The sequence below is a fragment of the Tachyglossus aculeatus genome, chromosome 6 (genome assembly GCF_015852505.1).
Source record: "Tachyglossus aculeatus isolate mTacAcu1 chromosome 6, mTacAcu1.pri, whole genome shotgun sequence".
Classification (NCBI taxonomy): Eukaryota; Metazoa; Chordata; class Mammalia; order Monotremata; family Tachyglossidae; genus Tachyglossus; species Tachyglossus aculeatus.
Window position 1 is genome coordinate 38,763,233 of NC_052071.1, and position 24,114 is coordinate 38,787,346.

Here is a 24,114-nt window from a genome sequence, read left to right on the forward strand (position 1 = left end):
CTGTGTGCAGAGCCCTGTACTAAGCGCTTGGGAGAGTGCAGTATAACAATAGCCCCAGTGGGTCCCTACACTGCTATCCCTTTGACTGTTTTCCTGTAGCTTTTCTCCTTTGTTGGTTAACCGGGGCTTCCCCCCACAACCACTAACTTTTATTTCCCCCCCACCTCAAATTGTCCCAGTAAGGAACAGGGAAGGGGGAGAAGGAACCGAGACTCATGACAACCGCTTCTTTTTAATGGCACTGCTTAAGAGCTCACTATGTGTCAAACACTGTTCGAAACACAGGGATTAAGTATAAATTAATCTGGTCGGGCGCAGGTTGAACACCCGTGCAGGTAGTTGCACCTGGGCTTTCCTCAGCTGCTCCCCGAAATATCGGAACTAGACTTTCCCCCAGGGCACCAGGAGACTGGAGACATATTACTCTATTTATTTATTCATTCATTCATTCATTCATTCATTTATCTATTTATTTATTTATTCATTTATTTATCTATCTATCTATTTATTTATTTATTTTACTTGTACATATCTATTCTATTTATTTTATTTTGTTAGTATGTTTGGTTTTGTTCTCTGTCTCCCCCTTTCAGACTGTGAGCCCACTGTTGGGTAGGGACTGTCTCTATACGTTGCCAATTTGTACTTCCCAAGCGCTTAGTACAGTGCTCTGCACATAGTAAGCGCTCAATAAATACGATTGATGATTTTGAACCTCTCAATCCGGTGCCTGCCTGAGGAACGGGCCTGTTGATGAACCAGAGAGAAAGGGTCCGGGGAGTATGGAAAGGAAAACGTGTACTTTTTCCTTTTGATTTCGACTGATGGAATGAAGTGATCCGACGAGAGGGGGTTATCGAGTCACGAGACTCCTGTTCTGACTTGCTAAGTAAGTAGGCTGTGCGTAGAAGAGGAGGAAGTTTGCCACCCGGATCGAGCCAATCCCCGCGCTATCTTTCCAACCTTCCCCTCTTGGGGAAAGGTCGGCATGTCTGCTTCAGAAACTCTGAGGGTCAATCTGTTTGGACTTCCTGCAGGTTTCAGCCAGAACAGTAATGCGTTTGAGGACGACTTTTTTTTGCTCTAAGGACCGACTGGACGGCAACGTGCGTTTTCACTGTCGTTGCTGTTTTTTGTTTTTCAACCTCTAACCGAAATCTCAGCCACCGTCGGAAATGAGGCCGGAATTCGGACAGGCGGTGCTACACGTAGGCGCGGCCTGCTGTTTGTGTGTCGCCACCGTCAGCGCTGGGGTGTTTGACGCCGTCTTCACCGAGGTGGGCTACGAACATTATGCAGAAGCCCCGGTAGCCGGCTTGCCTTCTTTCCTAGCCATGCCCTTCAATTCCCTCGTCAACGTAGGCTACCTGCTGCTGGGTTGGCACTGGCTCCGCAAAAACCCCGAGGCCCCAGGAAACGGAGAGGAAGGACCACGGGTGCGTTACCTGAAGGATGTCTTTGCTACCATGGCGCTGGCCTACGGTCCCATCCAGTGGGTGCGGATCTGGACTCAAACGCGCCGTTCCGCGATCCTGGACCAGTGGTTCACCTTGCCCATTTTTGCCTGGTCGATCGCCTGGTGCCGCTTCGTGGAGGAGGGCTGGAAGCCCCAGACTTTCTTCCTCATCGAATGCATCTCGCTGTCTAGTTACTGCCTCGCCCTTCTGCACCGGCGGGGATTCGAGTTGGCCTTGGGGTGTCATATCCTGCTAGCTGTGTGGCATGCGTGGCGGGCAAACCGGCGCCACGGAAATGCCTGCTCCGCTTCGTCCATGGCCCTGGCTGTGCTCTCCTGCCTGGGCTTTGTGGTCCTCAAGCTAGGTGACCGCTGGCTCGCCCAGTGGCTTCTCTTTCGGCAGATGACCGGACACTTCTGGTCCAAAGTGTGTGATGTCTTGCAGTTCCATTTTGCCTTCCTGTTCCTGACCAACTTGAACAATTTCCCACAGAGGAAGAAGCTGTAAAAGGGGCAACTGCGGCCCGAAGAACCTGCCTTTTGATGACATTTCGCCCGCATCCTGTGGCTGTGTACCTCCACAATCATCAACACGGATAAACAATGAAGCGAACTAGCTGGGCTGAACCTGTCCCCTGACAGCAAAGATAATAAAAGACAAGTTTATGCATAAAAGTGTATCTTCTCTCTTCCTCCAAAAGGCTTCATGGAGAAGGTGGGCCAGAGGAGAGTGGGTGGTGGGAGGAAGAACGGGGGTTCCTCATCTTTTCTCTCCGCACGCTTCCTCCAGATTCTAAACTGCAGGCTTGTGTGGGTGGGGAGGAGGAGGGTCTGAAGGTGGAAATGAGGCTGGATGGAGGTAAGTGTAGTTTTAGGGGGTTTTTTTTTTGGGGGGGGGTTGCTATTGGATCATTTAAATGTCCTTTTAATTGCCTTGAATGGAAATTCAGATGAGCCTGAAACATGCATGTCTAAAGAGAGATTCATTCAAAGACTTCCCTGAGCTGCCCTGATGCACGAAGGCCAATAGGCACCCTGAAGGGAAGTTGGAGAGAGAGAGAGCTTAATGAGCCCACAAGATCTTCACTATTCCTTCCCCAACGGAGTACTGTGGCTTAGTACTAAGTATTCTTGGAGGTTTATAAGGGGGAAGGAGTGGGCAGTGTGTTTGGTTGGCACTGTACTTTTCCGAGTGCTTAGTGCGGTGCTCTGCACACAGTAAGTGCTCAATTAATACCACTGCTCGGTAGCCTACGTCACCGACTGCTAGAGGAGGGTTGATACGGAAAGCTCTTTGTGCTTTTTAAAATAGAAGCGCTAGAAGGGTCCCAAAATTAAGGAACAGGTGCACACTATAGTAATCTAAGAAAACTTCAGGACACCTGGGTTCTAACCCCCTGCCCCGTCGTTTGTCTGCTTTGCGATCTTGGGGAAGTCACTTCACTTTTCTGGGCCTCAGTTCAGGTTCACAGTTTTACAGTGAAGTCCCCCTCTGTAAAATGGGGATTAAACACCTGTTTTCCCTCCCCCTTGGACAGTGAGCCCCACGTGGGACAACAAACTGTGCCTGACCTGATTACCTCCCGTCTACCATAGTCCAGTTTTCGAAACAAGTACTTAAATACTGCTATTATTATATTATCAGTACTTAACAAACACTGCCTTTATTATGGTATTAGGGACTTAGAGATTTATGCCTGGGTTTTGGAAGATTAAATCGTTGTCATAACCAGTTTATTAAGTGCACTGTGAGTGCCAGGACACTGACCCGAGCCCTGAGAAAAAGCACTTAAACCAGTAGTAGTAGTCAAGGTCCCCGCCTGCCAGAAGTTTACAATGCAAGCAGCAGAGGGAGGTATCTCCCAGAGTTGAATTACAGAATCTTTGGAAATATTAACAGAAAAACTCTAAAGAATTAACCGCAAAAACAGACTCGAAGCCGGCAGCCACAGACCCGACCAGTTGAGTCGAAGATCCCCCTTAGCCCAGGGATCCAGAGTTCTTAGTTTTTCGCCGCATGAAGGCTGCTTTGGCCCTCCATGCTCTCCCAGCCAGAAAGGGGAATGAATGTCAATCAGTGGTATTTAGTGGGCGCTTACTACGTGCAAAGCGGCGTCTAGACTGTCAGCTGTTGTGGGCAGGGAACGTGTCTGCCAACTCTGCTTTATTGTACTGTCTCAAGTACGGTGCTCCGTACATATCAAGTGCTCAGTAAATACCATTGATTTGCGGGCTGGTAACGTGTCTACCAACTCTCATATTGTGCGCTCACTACAAACGCGTCAGGTGTTGTACATATTTACTATTCTATTTATTTTATTTTGTTAATATGTTTTGTTTTGTTGTCTGCCTCCCCCTTCTAGACCGTGAGCCCGCCGTTGGATAGGGACCGTCTCTGTATGTTGCCAATTTGTACTTCCCAAGCGCTTAGTACAGTGCTCTGCACATAGTAAGCGCTCAACAAATATGATTGATTGATTGACTGATTAGTACAGTGCTCTGCACACAGTAAGCGCTCAATAAATACCATTGAATGAATGAATGGTCTGTGCATAGTGAGTGCTCAATAAATGCGACTGATTGATTGACTGGTGTAACTCCTCTGGCTAACTTGGATTGTAAGTCTAGTGGCATACACTCATTACTGGGTACCTTATTGAGCTAATGGCACTCAAAGGTTAAGTAACTACTTTAGATGTTGCTCGTTTTGTTTTTTTAATAGTCCTATATAATAGAACATCATATGTTGTTTATATAGCATCAGCCAAATCAAACCTTTGTGGCCCAGACACCTACACATGTTTATTCTTTCTGTCTCCTCGGAATTAAGGCCTTCCGAGGCCTTCCTCGAAGGCCTTCCCAGACTGAGCCCTCTCCTTCCTCTTCCCCTCTTCCCACTCTCCATCCCCCTCACCTTACCTCCTTCCCTTCCCCACAGCACCTGTATATATGTATATATGTTTGTACATATTCATTACTCTATTTATTTATTTTACTTGTACATATTTATTCTATTTATTTTATTTTGTTAATGTGTTTTGTTCTCTGTCTCCCCCTTCTAGACTGTGAGCCCACTGTTGGCTAGGGACCGTCTCTATATGTTGCCAACTTGTACCTCCCAAGCGCTTAGTCCAGTGCTCTGCACACAGTAAGCGCTCAATAAATACGATTGAATGTATGAATGAATGAAGTCAGTGCATCAATTTGTTGGCTTCTCTTGCCCTTCAGTCAGCAAACTCCTCCAGCTCAGCGGTAGACCGTGTTTGACGATTGGGCTTTTTTGGGTCCCCAAGCATCTTTTACAGTGCTCTGGGCCCACGCGTTCAATACAGTGTTGATAGGAGCAGAAGCGGCATCTGTGAGTGTGCACGGATGGACACAGACTACATGGACATGCAGGTAGAAAGGCAAACGTGTCCACCAGTCAGCCCAGAACTGCATGAGAACATGGAAGAGAGACATCCGGGAAACAGGAATGGCGGGGTTGGCAAAATTGAGTTTTGTGCCAAAGCGATATCTGTTGGTTGAAAAAAAAAAATTGGGAGCCTCTCTTCTGGGGCTGTTTCTTTCTTTCCACAGGCTGCTTTCTTCTTGCCTTAGTTCCTGGGTGTTAGGGTAATAGTGCCTTAGCAACAGAGGCTAAGAGAGAAGGAAATGACTTGTCCAAGGTTAGAAATCAAGGCTGAATCATGATCTGGGGGGGTCCCGCGCTCCATTCTTTTGCTTCTTAAGAATGCTCTCTGACTTGAAAGGAATCATTTCAGAATGCTTCTGGAGAATCGTAGGGTGCCTACTTCTATGTGGGTAGTGTGCCAGGTGAAAATGGTGGTGGTTGGGGGGTCGGTTTGACCCCACGGGCATTTCTTACTAGAGAAGAGCTCTTCCCAGGGGGCCTCCCCCTCCCCAGGGGGGTGGTCTCCACCTCATTTCCCTCCTCAAAGCCTTGCCTCTGCTCTGGTTAATATGCAGCCTTCATCTGCTACAGCTCCAGTCCAGCTCTCTCCCCCCCAACCCCCCTCCGACTCCCCCGCTGACAATGGAAAGCAGTTTCCTTTCTCAAGCCCTTAGCCAAGGTTGCTACAGCAACCAGCATCCTACAGAACCCAAGCCACGCTCCTGAAAAATTGAAAGAAAAAGTTTACAGCTAATGTTAAGAAGGAATGTGGCGGCTGAATCCCACCGAGCGGAGACAAGCCGGGAGGATAGCCTGCATTTACTCAGTACAGGGCAACTGAGCTGAGCTGAGTCGAACGGAGCTGCTCGCTTTCATGGGAAAACCTAGCGTACTCAAGGATTTCCGAGCCGGGAGTAGTTTAGTCTGGGGCAGGGTCTATCCTGCCTCAGCCAATATGGAAGGATTTCTTTTCCAAGCTTCTCCCACTAGGCCCCCTCTGACTCCGGCCAATCTGGAAGTGTTGTTACTTTTACAAGATCGCTGGAGAGAAGCCTGAGCAAAGGCCATTCCACTTGCGGCTAGTGAGCCTGTTTGGCCCAGCATTAAGATGGTCACAGGCACTCAAGGGACACTTTTTTTTCCCCTCACAACGTCACTGTAGCCCCCTCCCTTTGGAGCAGCAGGAAATATCATCATCTCCGGTCTCGAGTTGTCTGGCGCACATCGAGGCTCAGTCAGCGGGCCTCCCACCACGTGATGTGGAGTCAGCACTCACTGCTTGGACTTGTTTCTCCAGCTCTCCCATCTCAGCCTTGCGCAACGCACCGCCATGATCCCTTTGGGTTACACAAGCTCAGAAGTCAGAGGGGCCCGCGGCGGCGATCATTTTTGAGACCGCAAGCTGTGGGCTGCGTCATGGCTCGGTTGGGGGAGCGCAGAAAAATCAAGATGCCGCAGAAATCTTCTCCGGGGGCTCCGAGCCTGGAGGTTATAAACCAAACGTCAGCCTGGTTTCTGAAACGGACTTAGCGTTCGAGTCGGAAGGATCCGAGGCGGGGAGAAATCTGCCACTTATCGCTCTTAAGCCACCCTGGAGATGCATCTCTCCCTGAGCATCCCTCCTAAATCCATACTGAGTCAGTGGCCCAGCTTCTTTGGCATACCAGTTTGATCCAGGGACCCTAAGTCCGTCTGCTTCTTTACGCTTCTGGTGAAAATTCTGGATTGCTCTATCTTCTCTCTCAAACTCATATGTCTCTATATGTTGCCAATTTGTACTTCCCAAGTGCTTAGTACAGTGCTCTGCACATAGTAAGCGCTCAATAAATACGATTGATGATGATGGTACGTCATCATTAAGGTCCTCGTTACCCCAAAGGCAGAAGCATCCATTGGTGTGGGCAGACATCCTGGTGGATAATTTGTTTAGGCTTCCCTGGCTATACTCAGGGGGTGCTTTCTGAGAAAAGGCAGGGCAAAGTGTTTTTAGAAGGGGGGAGGATTAGCTCGAGACCCTCTAAGTCAAAACACAGCATAATTTCTTAAAGAAAAAGGACCCCCTGCCAAAAAAAACCCCACCTAATCCCCCCCACCAAAAAAAACCCCCAGTGTTCACTGTGTCTATTCACTCCAAAATGTTTCTGAGCTGAAGTGGAGGTGGGGTTGGGGGATGAAAGGAGTTGAGCAGTGGCAGGGAAGCGGCCATAGTATAGTGTGAGGGAGAAATCCCAGCAGAATGGCCAGGGTTGACAGTAGGTTGAATGCAGCCAGGGAGTGGGGGAAAAGAAAAGTGGAAGTGGAGAAAAAAACACTTCTTCCAACTAAGAGGTGGGAAACACCTCAAGGCCAGGGATCAAGTCCACTCATTCTATTGCATGCATTCATTCAATCGATCATATTTATTGAGCACTTATTGTGGGCAGAGCACTGTACTAAACACTTGGGAGAGTACAATACGACAATAAACAGACGTGAACAGATACATCTCCTGCCCACAGCCTAGAAGGGTAAGACAGACATCAATACAAATAAATACAGATATGTACATAAGTGCTGTGGGGCTGGGAGGGGAGAAGAACAAAGGGAACATGCCAGGGTGATGCAGAGGGAGTGGGAGAAGAGGAAAGGGGCGCTTAGTCTGGGAAGGCCTCTTGGAGGCTTAATTGGAGAGCATTGTACTCCTTGAAAAGCTTAGTACAGTGCCCTGCACACAGAAGTTCAGTAAATCTAGACTGTGAGCCCGCTGTTGGGTCGGGACCGTCTCTATATGTTACCAACTTGTACTTCCCAAGCGCTTAGTACAGTGCTCTGCACACAGTAAGCGCTCAATAAATACGATTGAATGAATGAATGAATGAATAAATATCAGCAATTGATTGAAGTGAACAATAGAGCAGGGAGCCCACTGGAATCAATTGTATTTACTGAGCATTTAACTGCATGCAACGCACTATACTAAGTGCTTGGGAGAGTACAACACTACAATATAACACATTCCCTGCACACAATGAGCTTACAGTCTAGAGGGAGAGACAGACATTAATATAAATAAATTACAGATATGTGCATAAGTGCTGTGGGGCTGTGGACGGTGGTGGTGAATAAAGGGAGCAAGTCAGTGTGATGCAGAAGGGAGTGGGAAAAGAGGAAGTGAAGGCTTAGTCAGGGAAGGCCTCTTGGAAGAGATGGCAGCTTAACTAAGGCTCTGAAGGTGGGGAGAGTAATTATCTGTTGGATGTGAAAAGGGAGGGCGTTCCAGGCCAGAGGCAGGATGTGGGCGAGAGGTCGGTGGCAAGATGGAGGAAATCGAGGTACAGTGAGAAGGTTGGCATTAGAAGAGCGAAGTGTGCAGGCTGGGTGGTAAGAGAGTAGCGAGGTGAGATAGGAGGGGGTAAAGTGATTGAGTGTCTTAAAGCCGATGGTTAGGAGTTTCTATTTGATGCAGAGGTGGATGAGCAATCACTGGATGTTCTTGAGGAATGGGGAACATGGACTGAAATTTTCTGTAGAAAAACGACCTGGGCAGCAGAGCGAAGTGGACTGGAGAGGCACGGAAAAGGGGGCAGGGAGGTCAGCAAGGAGACTGATACAGTAATTAAGGCGGGATCAGATAAGTGCTTGGATTAACGTGGTAGCAGTTTAGATGGAGAGGAAAGGATGGATTTTAGCGATGTTGTGAAGGTTGAACCAACAGGATTTGGTGATAGATTGAATATGTGGGTTGGATGAGAGAGGGGCGTCGAGGAGAACACCAAGGTTACAGGGTTATGAGGCAGGAAGGATGGTGGTGATGTCTACGGTGTAGGGAAAGTCAGGGAGAGGACAGGGTTTGGATGGGAAGATAAGGAGTTCTGTTTTGGACATGTTAAGTGTGAGGTGATGGCAGGGCATCCTAGTAGTGATGTCATGAAGGCAGGAGGAAATGGGAGACTGCAAAGAGGGAGAGAGATCAAGGAAGGAGTTATACATTTAGGAATCATATGCAGAGGTGGTAGTTAAAGCCATGGGAGAGAATGAGTTCTCCAAGGGAGTGGGCGTAGATGGAGAATAGAAGGGAACCCAGAACTAAATCTAAGGGACACCCATAGTTAGGGCCGGGGGGAAGTAGAGGAGGAGCCTGCAAAAGAGACTGAGAATGTGCAGCCAGAGAGACAGGGAGGATAGTGCCAGTGAAGCCGAGGTTGGATAATGTTTCCAGGAGAAGGGGGTAGTTGCCAGTGTCGACAGCTGAGAGGTCGAAGAGGATTAGGGTGGAGTAGAGGCCATCTGATTCGGCAAGGAGATCATTCGTGACTTTTGAGAGGACGGTTTCTGTGGACTGAAGGGGATGGAAGCCAGATTGGAGGGGGTCAAGGAGAGAATTGGAGGAAAGGAACTTGAGACAGCGGGTGGAGAGAACTCGCTCAAGGATTTTGGAGGGGAATGGTAGGAGGGAGATGGGGCGATAACTGGAGGGAGCTTTGGGGTCACAGAAGGATTTTTTTTGGACGGGGAGACAGCATGTTTGAAAGCACTGGAAAAGAAGCCATTGGAAAATGAACAGTAGAAGCGCTCCCTAGACTGTAAGCTTGATATGGGCAGGGGATATGTGCACTAATTTGTTGTACTCCCAAGGATTTGCACAGAGTAAGCGCTCAATAAATACCATTGATTGATTTAACATTAGGAACAACAGGCCACTCAAAAGAAGTTCCGTGATCCCTTGGACATGTTTCTCAATCTGTGCAGAAAGAAATGTAAATAACGAAGGGAGAGCTGTATACTCCTTTGGCTTTGTAAATCAGTAATAATAATTTTGGTATTTAAGCACTTCCTATGCGCCAAGCACTGTACTAAGTGCTGGGCATAGATACAAGTTAATCAGGTTCCACGTGGGGCTCAGAAATCTAAGTCGGAGGGAGAGTCTTGGTGGGGATGGTCAAACTTCCTGATCCGAGCGCTCCTCAGCGTGGGCGTCTGCAGAAGTTTTGAGGGCCCCACGATGGAGACGGATGACGGGAAAGCTCACCTGAGCCCCTTGGCCGGTCCCCTGGGGCGGCCTCACGCCTCACAGCCACTGCCGAACCTTCCGGCTGTTTTCTGGCTGTGAGAGTTTTATAAATGTCAGTTAATTTCAGGAGAGTGTGTGGGAGCAAACCCAATGAGGCGGGACCACCTGGGGTGAGTGGAAGAGAACCCCGGCTCAATCCATCCACTGACGGGCCGGGCGCCAAAGCCCGGATGTGCTCACAGAGCTAATTTTTGGCTTCCAAACAGCCGGAAGTGGCTCAAAAGCCACCGTTTAGCCATCCCAGCTGAAAGACCCTAATGACGTGAACGACTTTCAAAAGAGAGCCTGTGAGCTTTCTGGAGAGCGTTGCGTGCTCCACAAAGCCAGCCCAGGGTTAAAAAATATACAAAAAAACCTTTATTGCTCTGGGAAAAACTTCATCTTCACCAATGCATAGCTTTGTTCAAAGTCGGCCCCACCGGGCCTTCTACGTAGTGATGAGAGGTCGGTTGGGAGGAAGCGAAACCATTCCAACCCAGCGGCTCCGTGTCCACCGGCGGCTGCAGGGCGTCCGAGCCTTTCAGAGCAGTTACTTATCGTGAAGGATTTGGTTATTTTTGGTTCTTTTTTTCAAGTATGAATGGGGCTCGCTCTGCACTTCAGCCACCGCTGCTCCTTCCTCTTTCCCTTTCTGTCACTTCAATACAGTCTTTCTTCTCCTGCCCCAAATCAGAAATCTCACGATCCTGGCAGAACGGGGCCGCCGCCCAGGACTCTGCTGTTGGCAACCCCTTCCGTAATGGCCCGAAGAACTGGCTAAAGCTACAGCCCGTCAGGCATTTGAGTCTTTCCGTTAGAGGTGAGCAGATGCGGTGCCAGCAGACCCGATGCGTTACTCGAGACTTAAACATCGGAGTCTCTTTCCTCTAGGCTGTGAGCTGGGAACATGCCTACCAACTTTGTTATATCATACTCTCCCAAGTGCTTAGCACAGTGCACATAGTAAGCGCTCAATAAATACCATTGATTGATTTCACCTGCTCCAGGATCAGAACAGGGAGAGAAATATCTCTAGACAGAGGACTGGGGAGCATCGACTCCTCAGACTTTGATGGCTTTGCACCCACGAAAAAGGTCTTGCCTCCGTTGTTCCGAAAAGCTTAACGATGCAGCGTGTATCTAGTCTTATCAATTTTTCATCTGAGTCCTCACAGGTGCATCCGTACGCACCTGCATTACGGTTCAGAATCATCCCTTCCTCTGCTGCAGCCTAGCTTTTGGGCCGCGATCGGTTCACAGTGTTTGTCTGAATGATGTGAGCCCCTCTAGACCGTGAGCGTGGCTCAGTGGAAAGAGCGCGGGCTTTGGAGTCACGGGTCATGGGTTCAAATCCCGGCTCCGCCAATCGTCAGCTGTGTGACTTTGGGCAAGTCACTTCACTTCTCTGGGCCTCAGTTACCTCATCTGTAAAATGGGGATTAAGACTGTGAGCCCCGCGTGGGACAACTTGATCACCTTGTAAGCTCTCCAGCGCTTAGAACAATGCTTTGCACATAGTAAGCACTTAATACGTGCTATCATTATTATTATTATTATTAGTGGGCAGGGACTGTGTCTACCGAGCATTTAGTACAGTGCTCTGCCCACACTGAGCACTCAATCGATACTGCTGATTGAGAGTGTGACCGCTTCTAAAGTGCCCTCTCAGGAACTCGCTTTTTTCATGTCAAACTCTTAGGGGAAGGAAGATGTTAAAATCCCCCACCTACTCCCAATTCCACTGACAACTCCCTAACTCACCTCCCCCAGCCCAGCTCCTGCTAACAGTAGGGAAAAGTGAACTGCCACACTCTTTGAAGACACACACATCTCTCCCCGCCCCGGTGGATAATCTTCTCCCAGCAACGTGGAGAGAATTGGGCCGTTCTGGTTCAAACCCTTTCCTCCCCAGCACTAACCCTCGGCTCCAGATGCGTGGCACGGAGCTGGAGGGCACAGAGTACCGCAAGCTGATGAAGAGATTCCTGCCAACGTAACAGCGGGGTCCTCCCAGCTTCAAGCTCTCAAAATACAAAACGGCACGGTTTCTCATCAGGGGATCGGCTCTGAAAGGCCTCACTGGAGAAATCCAAAGCATTCTAAAAAAGTTGGATGGGAGGATCGACGGGGACGTCGGAAGCTGTTCGGAAGGTGTCGGCGTGAAACCTGTGGCCTCTAGACCGCTGGGACAAGGGTCGCGGCAGCTCTTGGGGTGACCATCGTCAGCTTCTGGGATCCTTCTCCCGGCCTCTGCTCTCCTCTCCCTTGCAGTGGGCCCGGGCCTTCATTCTTGCTCCCCAAAGTGCAGCTGGGATGAGCCTGAGGGGTAAAGTGTTCTTGCACTTTGAGAACTTCCAACAATGAGAACTTTTTCTTCCACATTTGGGTATCTGTCCACAGATGCAACTCAGCTCTGAAAGTCATCGCTCTCCTCTGGTCCTTGGGAGGTTCTGGGCTCTGGTACCAACCCTGAACAAAGAAAAGGAAATCAAGTTAGACTTTGGGACTCGGCCTTTTTCCAGCAGCCACTTTTAAAAAAGTGCTTACTATGTGCCAGGCACTGTACTAACCACTAGAGTAGATACAAGCTAATCAGGTTAGATATAGGGACACACACACCACACTACACACACACACCTCCCTTCCATCCCCGCCACTGCATCCTTGGACAGCTTTCTCTGCCCCACCATCCACACAGCCTTGATGGTGATGATGACATTTATTAAGCACTTACTCTGTGCCCGAGGTACATCCAAAGATAACCAGATCAGACCCAGTCCCTGTCCCACATGGGCTCTCAACCTACGTATGACTCGTCTTGGCTGATAATTTTTTTTATTTGCTTTGGAAAAGCACGGCTGATTATTCTAACAACTCATCTCTTTGGTAAGACCCTGTTGGTGTGACCACCTAATGATAAATCACCGAGCCATTCGTTCAGCGCTTACTATGCGTCAAGCACTGTATAAAGTGCCGAGGTAGATCCGAGATCACCAGGTCCGACACGGTCCCTGTCCCACACGGGGCTCACAGGCTTAATCCCCATTTTACAGATAAGGCAAATGAGGCACAGAGAAGTCAAGAGACTTGCCCGGGGTCACACGGGAGACAAGTGGCGGAGCCGGGATTAGAACCTAGCCTTTGCTTACGATTTCAAATCCCGTGGCTCATTTACTAGATGGAAAGATTTCTAACTCGTAGTCTTTGGGTCACCACTGGAGATGAACATGAATGCACACACACACCCGAGACAATTCCCTAGTTTTGAGCCCACAGTTTCCTGTCATTCCTACCTTTAGGGATAGGTGTGAAAAGAGCATGGGCCTAGGGGTAGAGGACCTGGGTTGATTCTAATCCCGGCTCTACCCATTGCCTGTTGTGTGACCATGGGCAAGTCACTTCACTTCTCTGGGCCTCAGTTTCCTCATCTGTAAAAATGATGACTCAATACCTGTTCTCCCTCCTACCTGTGGAAAGAGCAGGGACTTGGGAGTCAGAGGACCTGGATTTTCATCCCAGCTCTGCTACTAGTCTGCTGTAAGACTTTGGGCAAGGCACTTCTCTTCAGTTTCCTCGTCCAACTTGTGCTTCCCAAGCGCTTAGTACAGTGCTCTGCACACAGGAAGCGCTCAATAAATACGAACGAATGAATGAATCTATAAAATGCGAGCCCCACGCAGGACAGGGACTGCGTCGGACCTGATGATCTTGGATCTACCTCGGCACTTTATACAGTGCTTGACACATAGCAAGCGCTGAACGAATGCCTCGGTGATTACCATTAGGTGGTCACACCAACAGGGTCTTACCAAAGAGATGAGTTAATAGAATAATCAACCGTACTTTTCCAAAGCAAATAAAATAAATTATCAGCCAAGACGAGTCATACATAGATTGAGAGCCCATGTGGGACAGGGACTATGTCTGATCTGGTTATCCTTGGATGTACCTTGGGCGCAGAGTAAGTGCTTAATAAATGTCATCATCATCATCAAGGCTGTGTGGGTGTTGGGGCAGAGAAAGCTGTCCAAGGATGGGGGGGGTGTGGTGTGTGTGGGGGGATGGAAGGGAGGTGTGTGTAGAGAAGCAGCGTGGCCCAGTGGGAAGAGCATAGGCTTTGGAGTTAGAGGTCATGGGTTCAAATTCCGGCTCCGCCAACTGTCAGCTGTGTGACTTTGGGCAAGTCACTTCACAACTCTGGGCCTCAGTTCCCTCATCTGGAAAATAGGGATTAAGACTGTGAGCCCCCCGTGGGACAACCTGATCACCTTGTAACCTTTCCAGCGCTTAGAACAGTGCTATGCACATAGTAAGCGCTTAACAAATACCAACATTATTATTATTATTATGTAGTGTGGTGTGTGTGTCCCTGTGTCCCTGTTTGGCTGTTTCCCCCTACGCCCTTCTGCCCCCAGCAAGAGCAAGCCGGGATGTTGCTCTCCCTCCTGCCCCAACTGATTACAATGGGGATGAAGACTGTGAGCCCCCCGTGGGACAACCTGATCACCTTGTAACCTTTCCAGCGCTTAGAACAGTGCTATGCACATAGTAAGCGCTTAATAAATACCATCATTATTATTATTACACTTAGGAGTCAGGAGGCAACAATCTAAAGGCAGTGCAGCAGAGAATCTTCCAGGGAGGCTCAGCTCAGGATCGGAAGTGATTCACTGGCAGACTCGGGAAGGCCGCTGCCTGGAAAGGTACCTGGGGAGGAGCTGGAAGAGAGGAGTTCCAAACTGTCCAGCACGCCGTCTTTGTACAGTGCCAACTTCTGGACAAACTTCTGCCGGGCAGGGTTAATGATTATCTGGTGGCTCACAGGCAATGAGTCACCTGTAAGAAATGACACAGGAACAGCATTAACACGGAGTCCAGAAGGGTGACCACGGTCCCCTTCAGCAAAAGCCAGTGCAACCAATTTCAGAGTCGTCATTCTTGGTCAACCACTGGGTAAGACACAGGTAATAATAATAATAATAATGGCATTTATTAAGCGCTTACTATGTGCAGAGCACCGTTCTAAGCGCTGGGGAATTTACACAGTGATCAGGTTGTCCCACGTGGGGCTCACAGTCTTCACCCCCATTTTACAGATGAGGGAAGGCCCAGAGAAGTTAAGTGACTTGCCCAAAGTCACACAGCTGACAAGTGGTGGAGCCGGAATTTGAACCCATGACCTCTGACTCCAAAGCCCGGGCTTTTCCCACTGAGCCACGCTGCTTCTCTAAGCCTTCTCTATACTGAAGGTATATACAGTCCTTCAGTTTCAAAACACTCTACGTTTATTTCGCCAGTCCACCTGCCCGTCATTAGGATCATTTCTCTCACTCTTTGGTTTTAAGGAACGATAATCCGCCGTGTTTTAAATCAGGAAATTCTACTAGACTCCACCCTCTACCAGCAAGGACAGGAGATGTTTTGAAAATGAGTAACTCGGCTTTGGAATTAAAAAATAAAACACCGACCCACACTCTAGCCTGTCTGCAAGACGTCGGGGCCGGCAGGGAGGAGGGACGGAGGAGACAGGGCTGGCCCTGCTTCTCCCCCGCAGCCCCCGGCCTCCAAAAAGGAAAATGCATCCACTGGGAAATGAGGTCAGAAAGAGAGACAGTAGTAGTTGTAGTCCTGACGGCCCCTAGGCAAGAAGAAACCTGCCCAGAGGAGCCAGTCTGGCTTAGGGGTCCCCTGTGGGGATTTTCAGCCTGGCGGTAATCCAATCCATTATCCAAAGGGAGGGCGAGGGGCTAAGAGGAAAGGCCCCTCTGTGGTTTGGTGGCAGCTTCCTGGGAGAGAACCAGGATTGGAAATATCCAAGCCAGTAGAGCCACACACACACATGGCTTAAGCTGCTGGAAACCCCAGAGAACAGCGGAATAACACGCGAATCCTGCGCTAATCCCGGCCCTGCAAATCCAGTTGCCGGCCCCCCGCTCCAACGCTGCGGTCACTTCCCCAATTTTCGGGGGGCAGGAGCCGTACTTCCCAAGCGCTTAGTACAGTGCTCTGCACATAGTAAGCGCTCAATAAATACGATTGATGATGATGATGGTCCTCTCCCTCCTGGTCACTCAGCTTTGGTGGCTCCCCTTCCCGCCCAGCCCCCGCCGAACCTTGGCTGGTTACCTTGAGAACTGTGTTCCTCGGACGACGCCCGGCCCAGCCTGGAGCTCTCCTCTTGGGCCCGGCCCTCCCAACACCGACCCGAGCCTCCTCGCCCAGAGTCCGCCGAGGCCGGGAAATCGCGGCCCCAAGCTGCCGGAGCCGCACGACCCCAGCTCCGCGGCTCAGCGAGGGAGCCAGCCGCCGGCGTCCCCCCGGCCGACCTCCCGGGACCTCCTGGCGGACTCGGGCTCGGCCCCGAGGTGCAGCTCAAGCTCCAGGAGCCGACCGCGGCGCAGGCGTCGGACACGCTCTCATCACTCTCCACCGGCTGGTTGGGGCGAGGCCGGAAGAGCCCCCTTAGGAACGCTTCCCCTTCGGTTTGGAGGGGCTGCGGGCTGCTAACCCCGTAGCGGGGGGTTCGAGAGCCTTCTCTGTCCTCAGGTGCACAGTGGGGAGTGAACATGTACGAATTCTCCTGGGGGGAGGCCGGCTCCTTCGTCCTGCTAGCGTCTTGCCCGGAGAACAGGTCTCCCCTGCTCTGCAGCTTCTCCAGCCTCTCGTAGACCTGCAGAGAGCAGAGAAAAACATCGTGTGATGGAGACCGTGAACTCGTTGTGCGCGGGGCATGTGTCTTCTAACTCTAGATTGTCAGCTCGTTACGGGCAGGTACTGTGTCTGTTTGTCAGTTTGTTGTCGTACTGTCCCCAGTGTTTAGTATAGTGCTTTTAGACTGTGAGCCCACTGTTGGGTAGGAACTGTCTCTATATGTTGCCAACTTGTACATCCCAAGCGCTTAGTACAGTGCTCTGCACACAGTAAGCGCTCAATACGATTGATTGATTGCTTTGCACACAGTAGGTACTCAATAAATGACTGAATGAACGACCTGCTATACTGTGCTTTCCCAATGCTTAGTGCAGTGCTCTGGATGCAAGAAGTGAACAATAAATACGACTGATGGAAGGCAGCCAGCTGTTCTCTGGGTCTCTCTCAAGGGCTGAGTCCGAGGGTATGCATTCATTCATTCAGTCGTATTTATTGAGCGCTTACTGTGTGCAGAGCACTGGACTAAGCGCTTGGGAAGTACAAGTTGGCAACATATAGAGACGGTCCCTACCCAACAGCGGGCTCATAGTCTAGAAGGGGGAGACAGACAACAAAACGTGGACAGGTGTCAAGTCGTCAGAGCAAATAGAATTAAAGCTAAATGCACATCATTTGTAAGCGGTATAAGCGGAGTGCTCCCATTTTTAATCAGTCTGTGGTATTTACTGAGTGCTCACTATGTGCAGAGCACTGTACGAAGCTCCTGAGAGAGTACAATATAACAGAGTTAGCAGACGTGTTCCCGGCCCACGACGAGCTGCTCCCCAGGCAAAGTGGTAGGGTCCCACATCCAGCGGGAGCTCCTCTGTAGGTCTTTCTCAATAAAGGGGAAGAAAAAATGCCCTCCCTCCACACATCCTCCCAGCTAGCTCTCTTCCTCCCTTCAAAGCCCTACTGAGAGCTCACCTCCTCCAAGAGGCCTTCCCACACTGAGCCCCCTTTTTCCTCTCCTCCTCCCCATCCCCCCGAGCCCTACCTCCTTCCCCTCCCCACAGCATCTGTATATGTTTGTACAGATTTATCACTATTTATTTTACTTGTACATATTTACTGTTCTATTTATTTTGTTAATGATGTGCATTTAGCTTTAATTCTATTTGTTCTGTCTTGACAACCGTCTACATGTTTTGTTTTGTCGTCTGTGTCCCCCTTCTAGACTGCAAGCCCGCTGTTGGGTAGGGACCGTCTCTATATGTTGCCAACTTGTACTTCCCAAGCGCCTAGTACAGTGCTCTGCACACAGTAAGCGCTCAATAAATACGATTATAAATACGATTGAACATCATCCCCCCGACCTGGAATGCCCTCCCTCCGCCCACATCCGCCAAGCTAGCTCTCTTCCTCCCTTCAAAGCCCTACTGAGAGCTCACCTCCTCCAGGAGGCCTTCCCACACTGAGCCCCCTCCTTCCCTCTCCCCCTCCCCACAGCACCTGTATATATGTATATACATTTGTACGTATTTATTACTATTTTATTTGTACATATTTATTCTATTTATTTGATTTTGTTAATATGTTTTGTTTTGTTGTCTGTCTTCCCCTTCCAGACTGCGAGCCCGCTGTTGGGTCGGGACCGTCTCTCGATGTTGCCAACTTGGACTTCCCAAGCTCTCAGTCCAGTGCTCTGCACACAGTAAGCGCTCAATAAATACGACTGAATGAATGAATGGATGAATGAATGAATGAAAGAAAGAAGACCAGGGCTCCCAGCTGAGTTAGGAGCGGAGAGGAGCCGAACGGCGGGGCAAAGAAATAAAAAAAAGTGCTCCCGGCCACCTTCACCTCTGACGTTCAGCTTATTCCTGCATCAGTTGCTGATTCTCCTCCAGCATCTCAACCCCCCGGGTGTTGGTAGAGGGGGAGATGGGAGGCATTGTCTGTTCCAGCTAAGGCCAAGTTACGGCAAACAGATGCCAGCATGGTTGCTACCATGGTTGAGAGGCAGCATGGCTCAGTGGAAAGAACCCGGCCTTTGGAGTCAGAGGTCCTGGGTTCAAATCCCGGCTCAGCCAAATGCCAGCTGGTGACTGTGGGCAAGTCACTTCACTTCTCTGGGCCTTAGTTCCCTCATCTGGAAAATGGGGATTAAAACTGTGAGCCCCCCGGGGGACAACCTGATCACCTTGTAACCTCCTCAGCGCTTAGAACAGTGCTTTGCACATAGTAAGCGCTTAACAAATACCATTATTATTATTATTATTACCCATGATGGGCAGACAGGCCAGAAACAAGGACCCAGAATGTCCAGCAGGGGGCGCACAAAAAAAATGGGGATTCAGACAGGAAGGAGGAAACCTGATAAATATGAGTCCTATGGACTTGATGCTATAATAATAATAATAATGGCATTTATTAAGCGCTTACTATATGCAAAGCACTGCTGTAAGCGCTGGGGAGGTTACAAGGCAATCAGGTTGTCCCACAGGGGGCTCACAGTCTTCATCCCCATTTTACAGATGAGGGAACAGAGGCACGGAGAAGCGACTTGCCCCGAGTCACACAGCTGACAAGTGGCAGAGCCGGGATTTGAACCCATGACCTCTGACGCCAAAGCCCGTGGCTCTCCCCACCGAGCCACGCTGCTTCTCTACTCGATCTCTTGTGGGCAGAGTGGGGAAGAGAAAGTATGTGCCAGTCCCCCTTCCTTCCTCACCTCAAATTTGTGCAGGCACACGTGGGAGTACATTCTGTCGCTCTTTCTCTTTCTAAATTAAAACACTCAACCCTGGGCTCTTCCTTCTCCTCATCTCCACCAACCTCTGCCCAGTTGGCGGGACTGTTCTGCCCCAGCCGGGGGGCTTCAGCCCTTCCCACCTCAGCTTTGGGATTCGGAGGGCCCGGCCCCCGGGATGGAGCTAGAGAGACGCACCTCAGTCATCAGGGGCCGTCGCTTGCCCCTGCGATGGAGACACCGGCAGGCCAACTGGCCCAACTCCCTGGCCAATTCCTCAGGACAGGGTCCCGCCCTTGAGTCCAAGTGCTTCCTGTAGAGCCGCTCGGCCACGGCCGCCGCGCGAACATCCGACGCCGAGGTGTCCCCGGTGGTCGGGGGCCAATTCCTCTTCTGCGGCTCTTCGGCCTCTCCGTCTTCTTCCTCCACCAGGTCTTTCTGAAAGGCAGAAGGCGTCGTGGGGCAGGGAGAAGTCCGACTAGGATCGCTGACTCTGGTGGGGACTGGTCCCACGCTTGCCCGCCCGGGCCTGTGGGGTCAGACGATGGCACAGGAGGGATTGGAGGAGCGGGGTCAGGGGGCCACAGAAGAAGGGGTCAGAGAAGCGGCGTGGCTCAGCGGGAAAGAGCACGGGCTTTGGAGTCAGAGGTCATGGGTTCAAATCCCGGCCCCGCCAATCGTCAGCTGACTATGGGCAAGTCACTTCACTTCTCTGGGCCCCAGTTCCCTCATCTGTAAAATGGGGATGAAGACTGTGAGCCCCACATGGGACAACCTCATCACTTTGTACCCCCCCAGCACTTAGAACGGTGCTTTGCACATAATAATAATAATAATGTTGGCATTTGTTAAGCACTTACTATGCGCAAAGCACTGATCTAAGCGCTGGGGGGTTACAAAGTGATCAGGTTGTCCCACGTGGGGCTCACAGTCTTAATCCCCATTTTACAGATGAGGTAACTGAGGCTCAGAGAAGTTACGTGACTTGCCCAAGGTCACACAGCAGACATGTGGTGGAGCCAGGATTCGAACCCATGACCTCTGACTCCAAAGCCTGGGCTCTTTCCACTGAGCCACGCTGCTAAGTGCTTAATAAATGCCATCATCATCATCACAGACCTAGCTGGGAGCTGTTCTCCTGACGCTAGCTCAGTGAGGCAGGGAACGGGCAGATCTCGGAGTGGTTTTAAACCCCTCGGCATGGCCCGTCAGCTCCGGGCTCCCATGGACCTGGAGTGAGGGGCTCATACTAACGCAAGGCGGGCCGACAATTCAGAGCGGGGGTGGGTTGAGATGTAAAGGAGAGATCGGGGACCTACAAATAGTATGAAGAAATATCTGAAGAAATATATCAGGAGTAAACTGGGCCAAAATCAGAATAAAGAACCCCAAAAGGGACTGTAACAAGAAATGGGGCAACCATCAAGTAGAAGCAGTGTGGCCTAGTGAAAAGAACATATGCCTCGGAGTCAGAAGGACCTGGGTTCTAATCCCAGCTCTGCCACTTCTCCCCCTTTTAGACTGTGAGCCCACTGTTGGGTAGGGACTGTCTCTATATGTTGCCAACTTGGACTTCCCAAGCGCTTAGTACAGTGCTCTGCACACAGTAAGCACTCAATAAATACGACTGATTGATTGATTGCTGTGTGACCTTGGGCAATTAACTTCACTTCTCCGTGCCTCAGTTAGCTCCTCTGTAAAATGGGGATTAAGGCTGTGAGCCCCAGGTGGGATATGAGAAGCAGCGTGGCTCAGTGGAAAGAGCCCGGGCTTTGGAGTCAGAGGTCGTGGGTTCAAATATCGGCTCTGCCAATTAGCTGTGTGACTTTGGGCAGGTCACTTCACTTCTCTGGGCCTCAGTTCCCTCATCTGTAAAATGGGGATTAAGACTGTGAGCCCCAGGAGGGATATGAGAAGCAGCGTGGCTCAGTGGAAAGAGCCCGGGCTTTGGAGTCAGAGGTCGTGGGTTCAAATCTCGGCTCTGCCAATAAGCTGTGTGACTTTGGGCAGGTCACTTCACTTCTCTGGGCCTCAGTTCCCTCATCTGTAAAATGGGGATTAAGACTGGGAGCCCCAGGTGGGCTATGAGAAGCAGCGTGGCTCAGTGGAAAGAGCCCGGGCTTTGGAGTCAGAGGTCGTGGGTTCAAATCTCAGCTCTGCCAATTAGCTGTGTGACTTTGGGCAGGTCACTTCACTTCTCTGGGCCTCAGTTCCCTCATCTGTAAAATGGGGATTAAGACTGTGAGCCCCCCGTGGGACAACCTGATCACCTTGTAACCTCCCCAGTGCTTAGAACAGTGCTCTGCACATAGTAAGCGCTTAATAAATGCCATCAATATTATTATTATATGGTCTCTGTGCAACCTGATTAGCTTGTATCTAAGCCAGAACTTAGTATAGTGCCTGGCATCCAGTAAGCGCTCAACAAATACCATAAAAAAATGAGTGCTGAGCCTTGGTGTTAGAAAGTCTCAGTCCTGGGCAGGTGGTGGAACATTGGAAGAGTCACTTCCCCAAACCCCGGCTTACTGGCCCCATTTCTAGATTGTTTGGCCATCACCTGCCCAAGAGGAGAAGCCATCGGGCCAGAAGAAACGTGGACACGGGAGCCCTGGCCGGACACGAGGTCAGGGAAGCGCTCTGTCCTAGAAGCTGGAGGAAGGGTTGGTCTCCAAATCTGCGTGGGGGAAGACTGTCCTCGGCCCCACCCACTCTCTAGGGACGTGAGTCAGCGGGATGGGGCGTGATGCAACAGCTTCTCGCTGGGTTGTTCCACGGGCCCCGGGCCCCCACCCTTTCGGAATTCCCCCACCTCCTAAAGGGAATCCCCCTCGAGTCACGCACGAGGTACTTGGCTCGCGACCGGCCGTCCCCGGCCGACTCCATGGCTCGTCGTCCTGTCAGGATCTCCAGCAACACCTGTGAATACGAGGGCCGGACGGCTCAGGGGGCAGGGCTACTCAGACGGCATCCCGGGGTAGGGCCCCTCTCTATACGTTGCCGACCTGTACTTCCCAAGCGCTTAGTACAGTGCTCTGCACACAGTAAGCGCTCAATAAATACGACTGAATGAATCGTCCCAGAACCTCTACCCAGTGGTGCCCGGGGCACCCCCTTGGTAGAACCCACTGTTGGGTAGGGACTGTCTCTATATGTTGCCAACTTGTACTTCCCAAGTGCTTAGTACAGTGCTCTGCACACAGTAAGCGCTCAATAAATACGATTGATTGATTGCTGATGCCGAGGCTGGGGGAGTTTGGGGAAATGTTCTTTCTAGTAAAAAGTTCCTCGTTATCCAAACACCTCCCGCCCCCCGATGCTGATTACAAGGACAATTCTAAGCAGACAAAACCCATGAATCCCAGCCCCAACTCAGGGCCTCTAAACTATAAACTCATTGTGGGGAAGAGGCATTTTTGCCCACTCTGTTGCACTGTACTCTCCCAAGGGCTTAGTTTAATGCTCTGCACATAGTAAATGCTCAATATGTACAGGGGAATTTTTTTTTTTTTAAAAAAAGGGGTCTGTTCCCCTGGTGGATAGAGCATTTTGTCAGCTCAACACTACCCTGGCACACCCCAACATACCCTTACACCCCCCCGCTTCATTCCTCAGTTCATCACCCCTTTGCCTACCCCCACACTATCCCACTTTCTCTCTCTGCTTTGCCACCCTAGGGAGCCTCAGAACCAATGTAGAACTCCAAGTCCAAGCGGCCCCAAGTTCAAAAACCTGCCAGGGCTCACCAACCACTGAACCGGCCCAATAAGGCCATGGCAAATTCTACTGTTACCCAATTCCCCCTTTCAGTTGGAGTGAAAAGGGCACAGAATACGCTGAAAAGCAGCGTGGCCTAGTGGATAGAGCACAGGCCTGGGAGTTAGAAGGACCTGGCAGACCGCTTATCAGCTACGTGACTTTGGGCAAGTCACTGTGCCTCAGTTCCCTCATCTGTAAAACGGGAATTAAGACCGTGAGCCCCACGCGGGACAACCTGATTACCTTGTATCTACCACAGTGCTTAGTAAGTGTTTAACAAATACCATCACTATTATTATTATTATTATTATTACTAATCCTGGCTCTGCCAGTTGTCTGCTGTGTGACCTTAGGCAAGTCACTTCACTTCTCTCCCTCAGTTACCTCGTCTGTAAAATGGGGATTAAGAGCGTGAGCACCATATGGGGCACGGACTGTGTCCAACTGATTAGCTTGTATCTACCGCAGCGCTTAGTGCAGTGCCTGGCATTTAGTAAGCTCTTAAATACCATTAAAAAAACCCCAAACACGTCAGCCCCAGAAAGGAACGGCAGGGAGCTGGATTTGCAATGGAAATGGATTTGCTCCATGTGGACTCTGATCGTTCGATCCTCCGGAAAGGGCCCGGCCCAAACTCCAGGTAAAGGGCACAGCTGCTGGGCCAGTGTGTCCTGCCTCCCTACGAGCTGACCTCCTTCCCCCAGCCCAGGAGCCCCAAGTCGGCGGACTAGACTCCCAGAGAGGGGCCCCACCAACGTCCCATCCCCGGGCGGGACCCGGCTCCCTCTCCCACGGGACCTCACTAAGCGCTCGATGCTCACCACGCCGAAACTGTACGTGTCGATCTCCACGGTCAGCTTCCCCGTCTTCACGTACTCTTCGGGCAGGTAGGCCAGCGTGCCCCGCACCGTCTGCGTCCGGGCCAGCGAGCTGCTCCTACCGGAACCGGCGCCGGCATAGCGGCTGAAGCGAGCCAGGCCAAAGTCACCCAGTTTCGGCGTCAGCTGCTCGTCCAGGAGGATATTTGAACTGGAATGCGAGCAAGGCAGGAAGTCGGAACGGGTCCAACTGCCTTAAAGTCCGAGAAAACCCAA

The 24,114-nt window shown here is 50.7% G+C and overlaps 2 protein-coding genes across 3 annotated transcripts in view; one reads left to right on the forward strand and one right to left on the reverse strand.

Annotated features, from left to right (window-relative positions):
- TMEM187 (transmembrane protein 187) overlaps positions 1-2,131 on the forward strand; it is a 15,143-nt gene extending 13,012 nt beyond the window's left edge. For both annotated transcript variants that reach the window (XM_038748126.1, XM_038748127.1), the window contains exon 2: positions 1,038-2,131. In XM_038748126.1, coding sequence (XP_038604054.1) covers positions 1,176-1,964 — 789 coding nt within the window. In that variant the 5' untranslated portion in view covers positions 1,038-1,175 and the 3' untranslated portion in view covers positions 1,965-2,131. The remainder of the gene's footprint in view (positions 1-1,037) is intronic.
- A 9,306-nt stretch (positions 2,132-11,437) lies between these two features.
- Positions 11,438-24,114, reverse strand: part of IRAK1 (interleukin 1 receptor associated kinase 1) — a 35,174-nt gene continuing 22,497 nt past the window's right edge. The window contains exons 9-14 of the mRNA XM_038747727.1: positions 23,842-24,049; positions 22,106-22,180; positions 19,460-19,699; positions 16,006-16,549; positions 14,587-14,715; positions 11,438-12,348 (exon numbers count right to left, since the gene is read on the reverse strand). Of these exons, the coding sequence (XP_038603655.1) occupies positions 12,287-12,348; positions 14,587-14,715; positions 16,006-16,549; positions 19,460-19,699; positions 22,106-22,180; positions 23,842-24,049 (1,258 nt within the window). The 3' untranslated portion in view covers positions 11,438-12,286. The remainder of the gene's footprint in view (positions 12,349-14,586; positions 14,716-16,005; positions 16,550-19,459; positions 19,700-22,105; positions 22,181-23,841; positions 24,050-24,114) is intronic.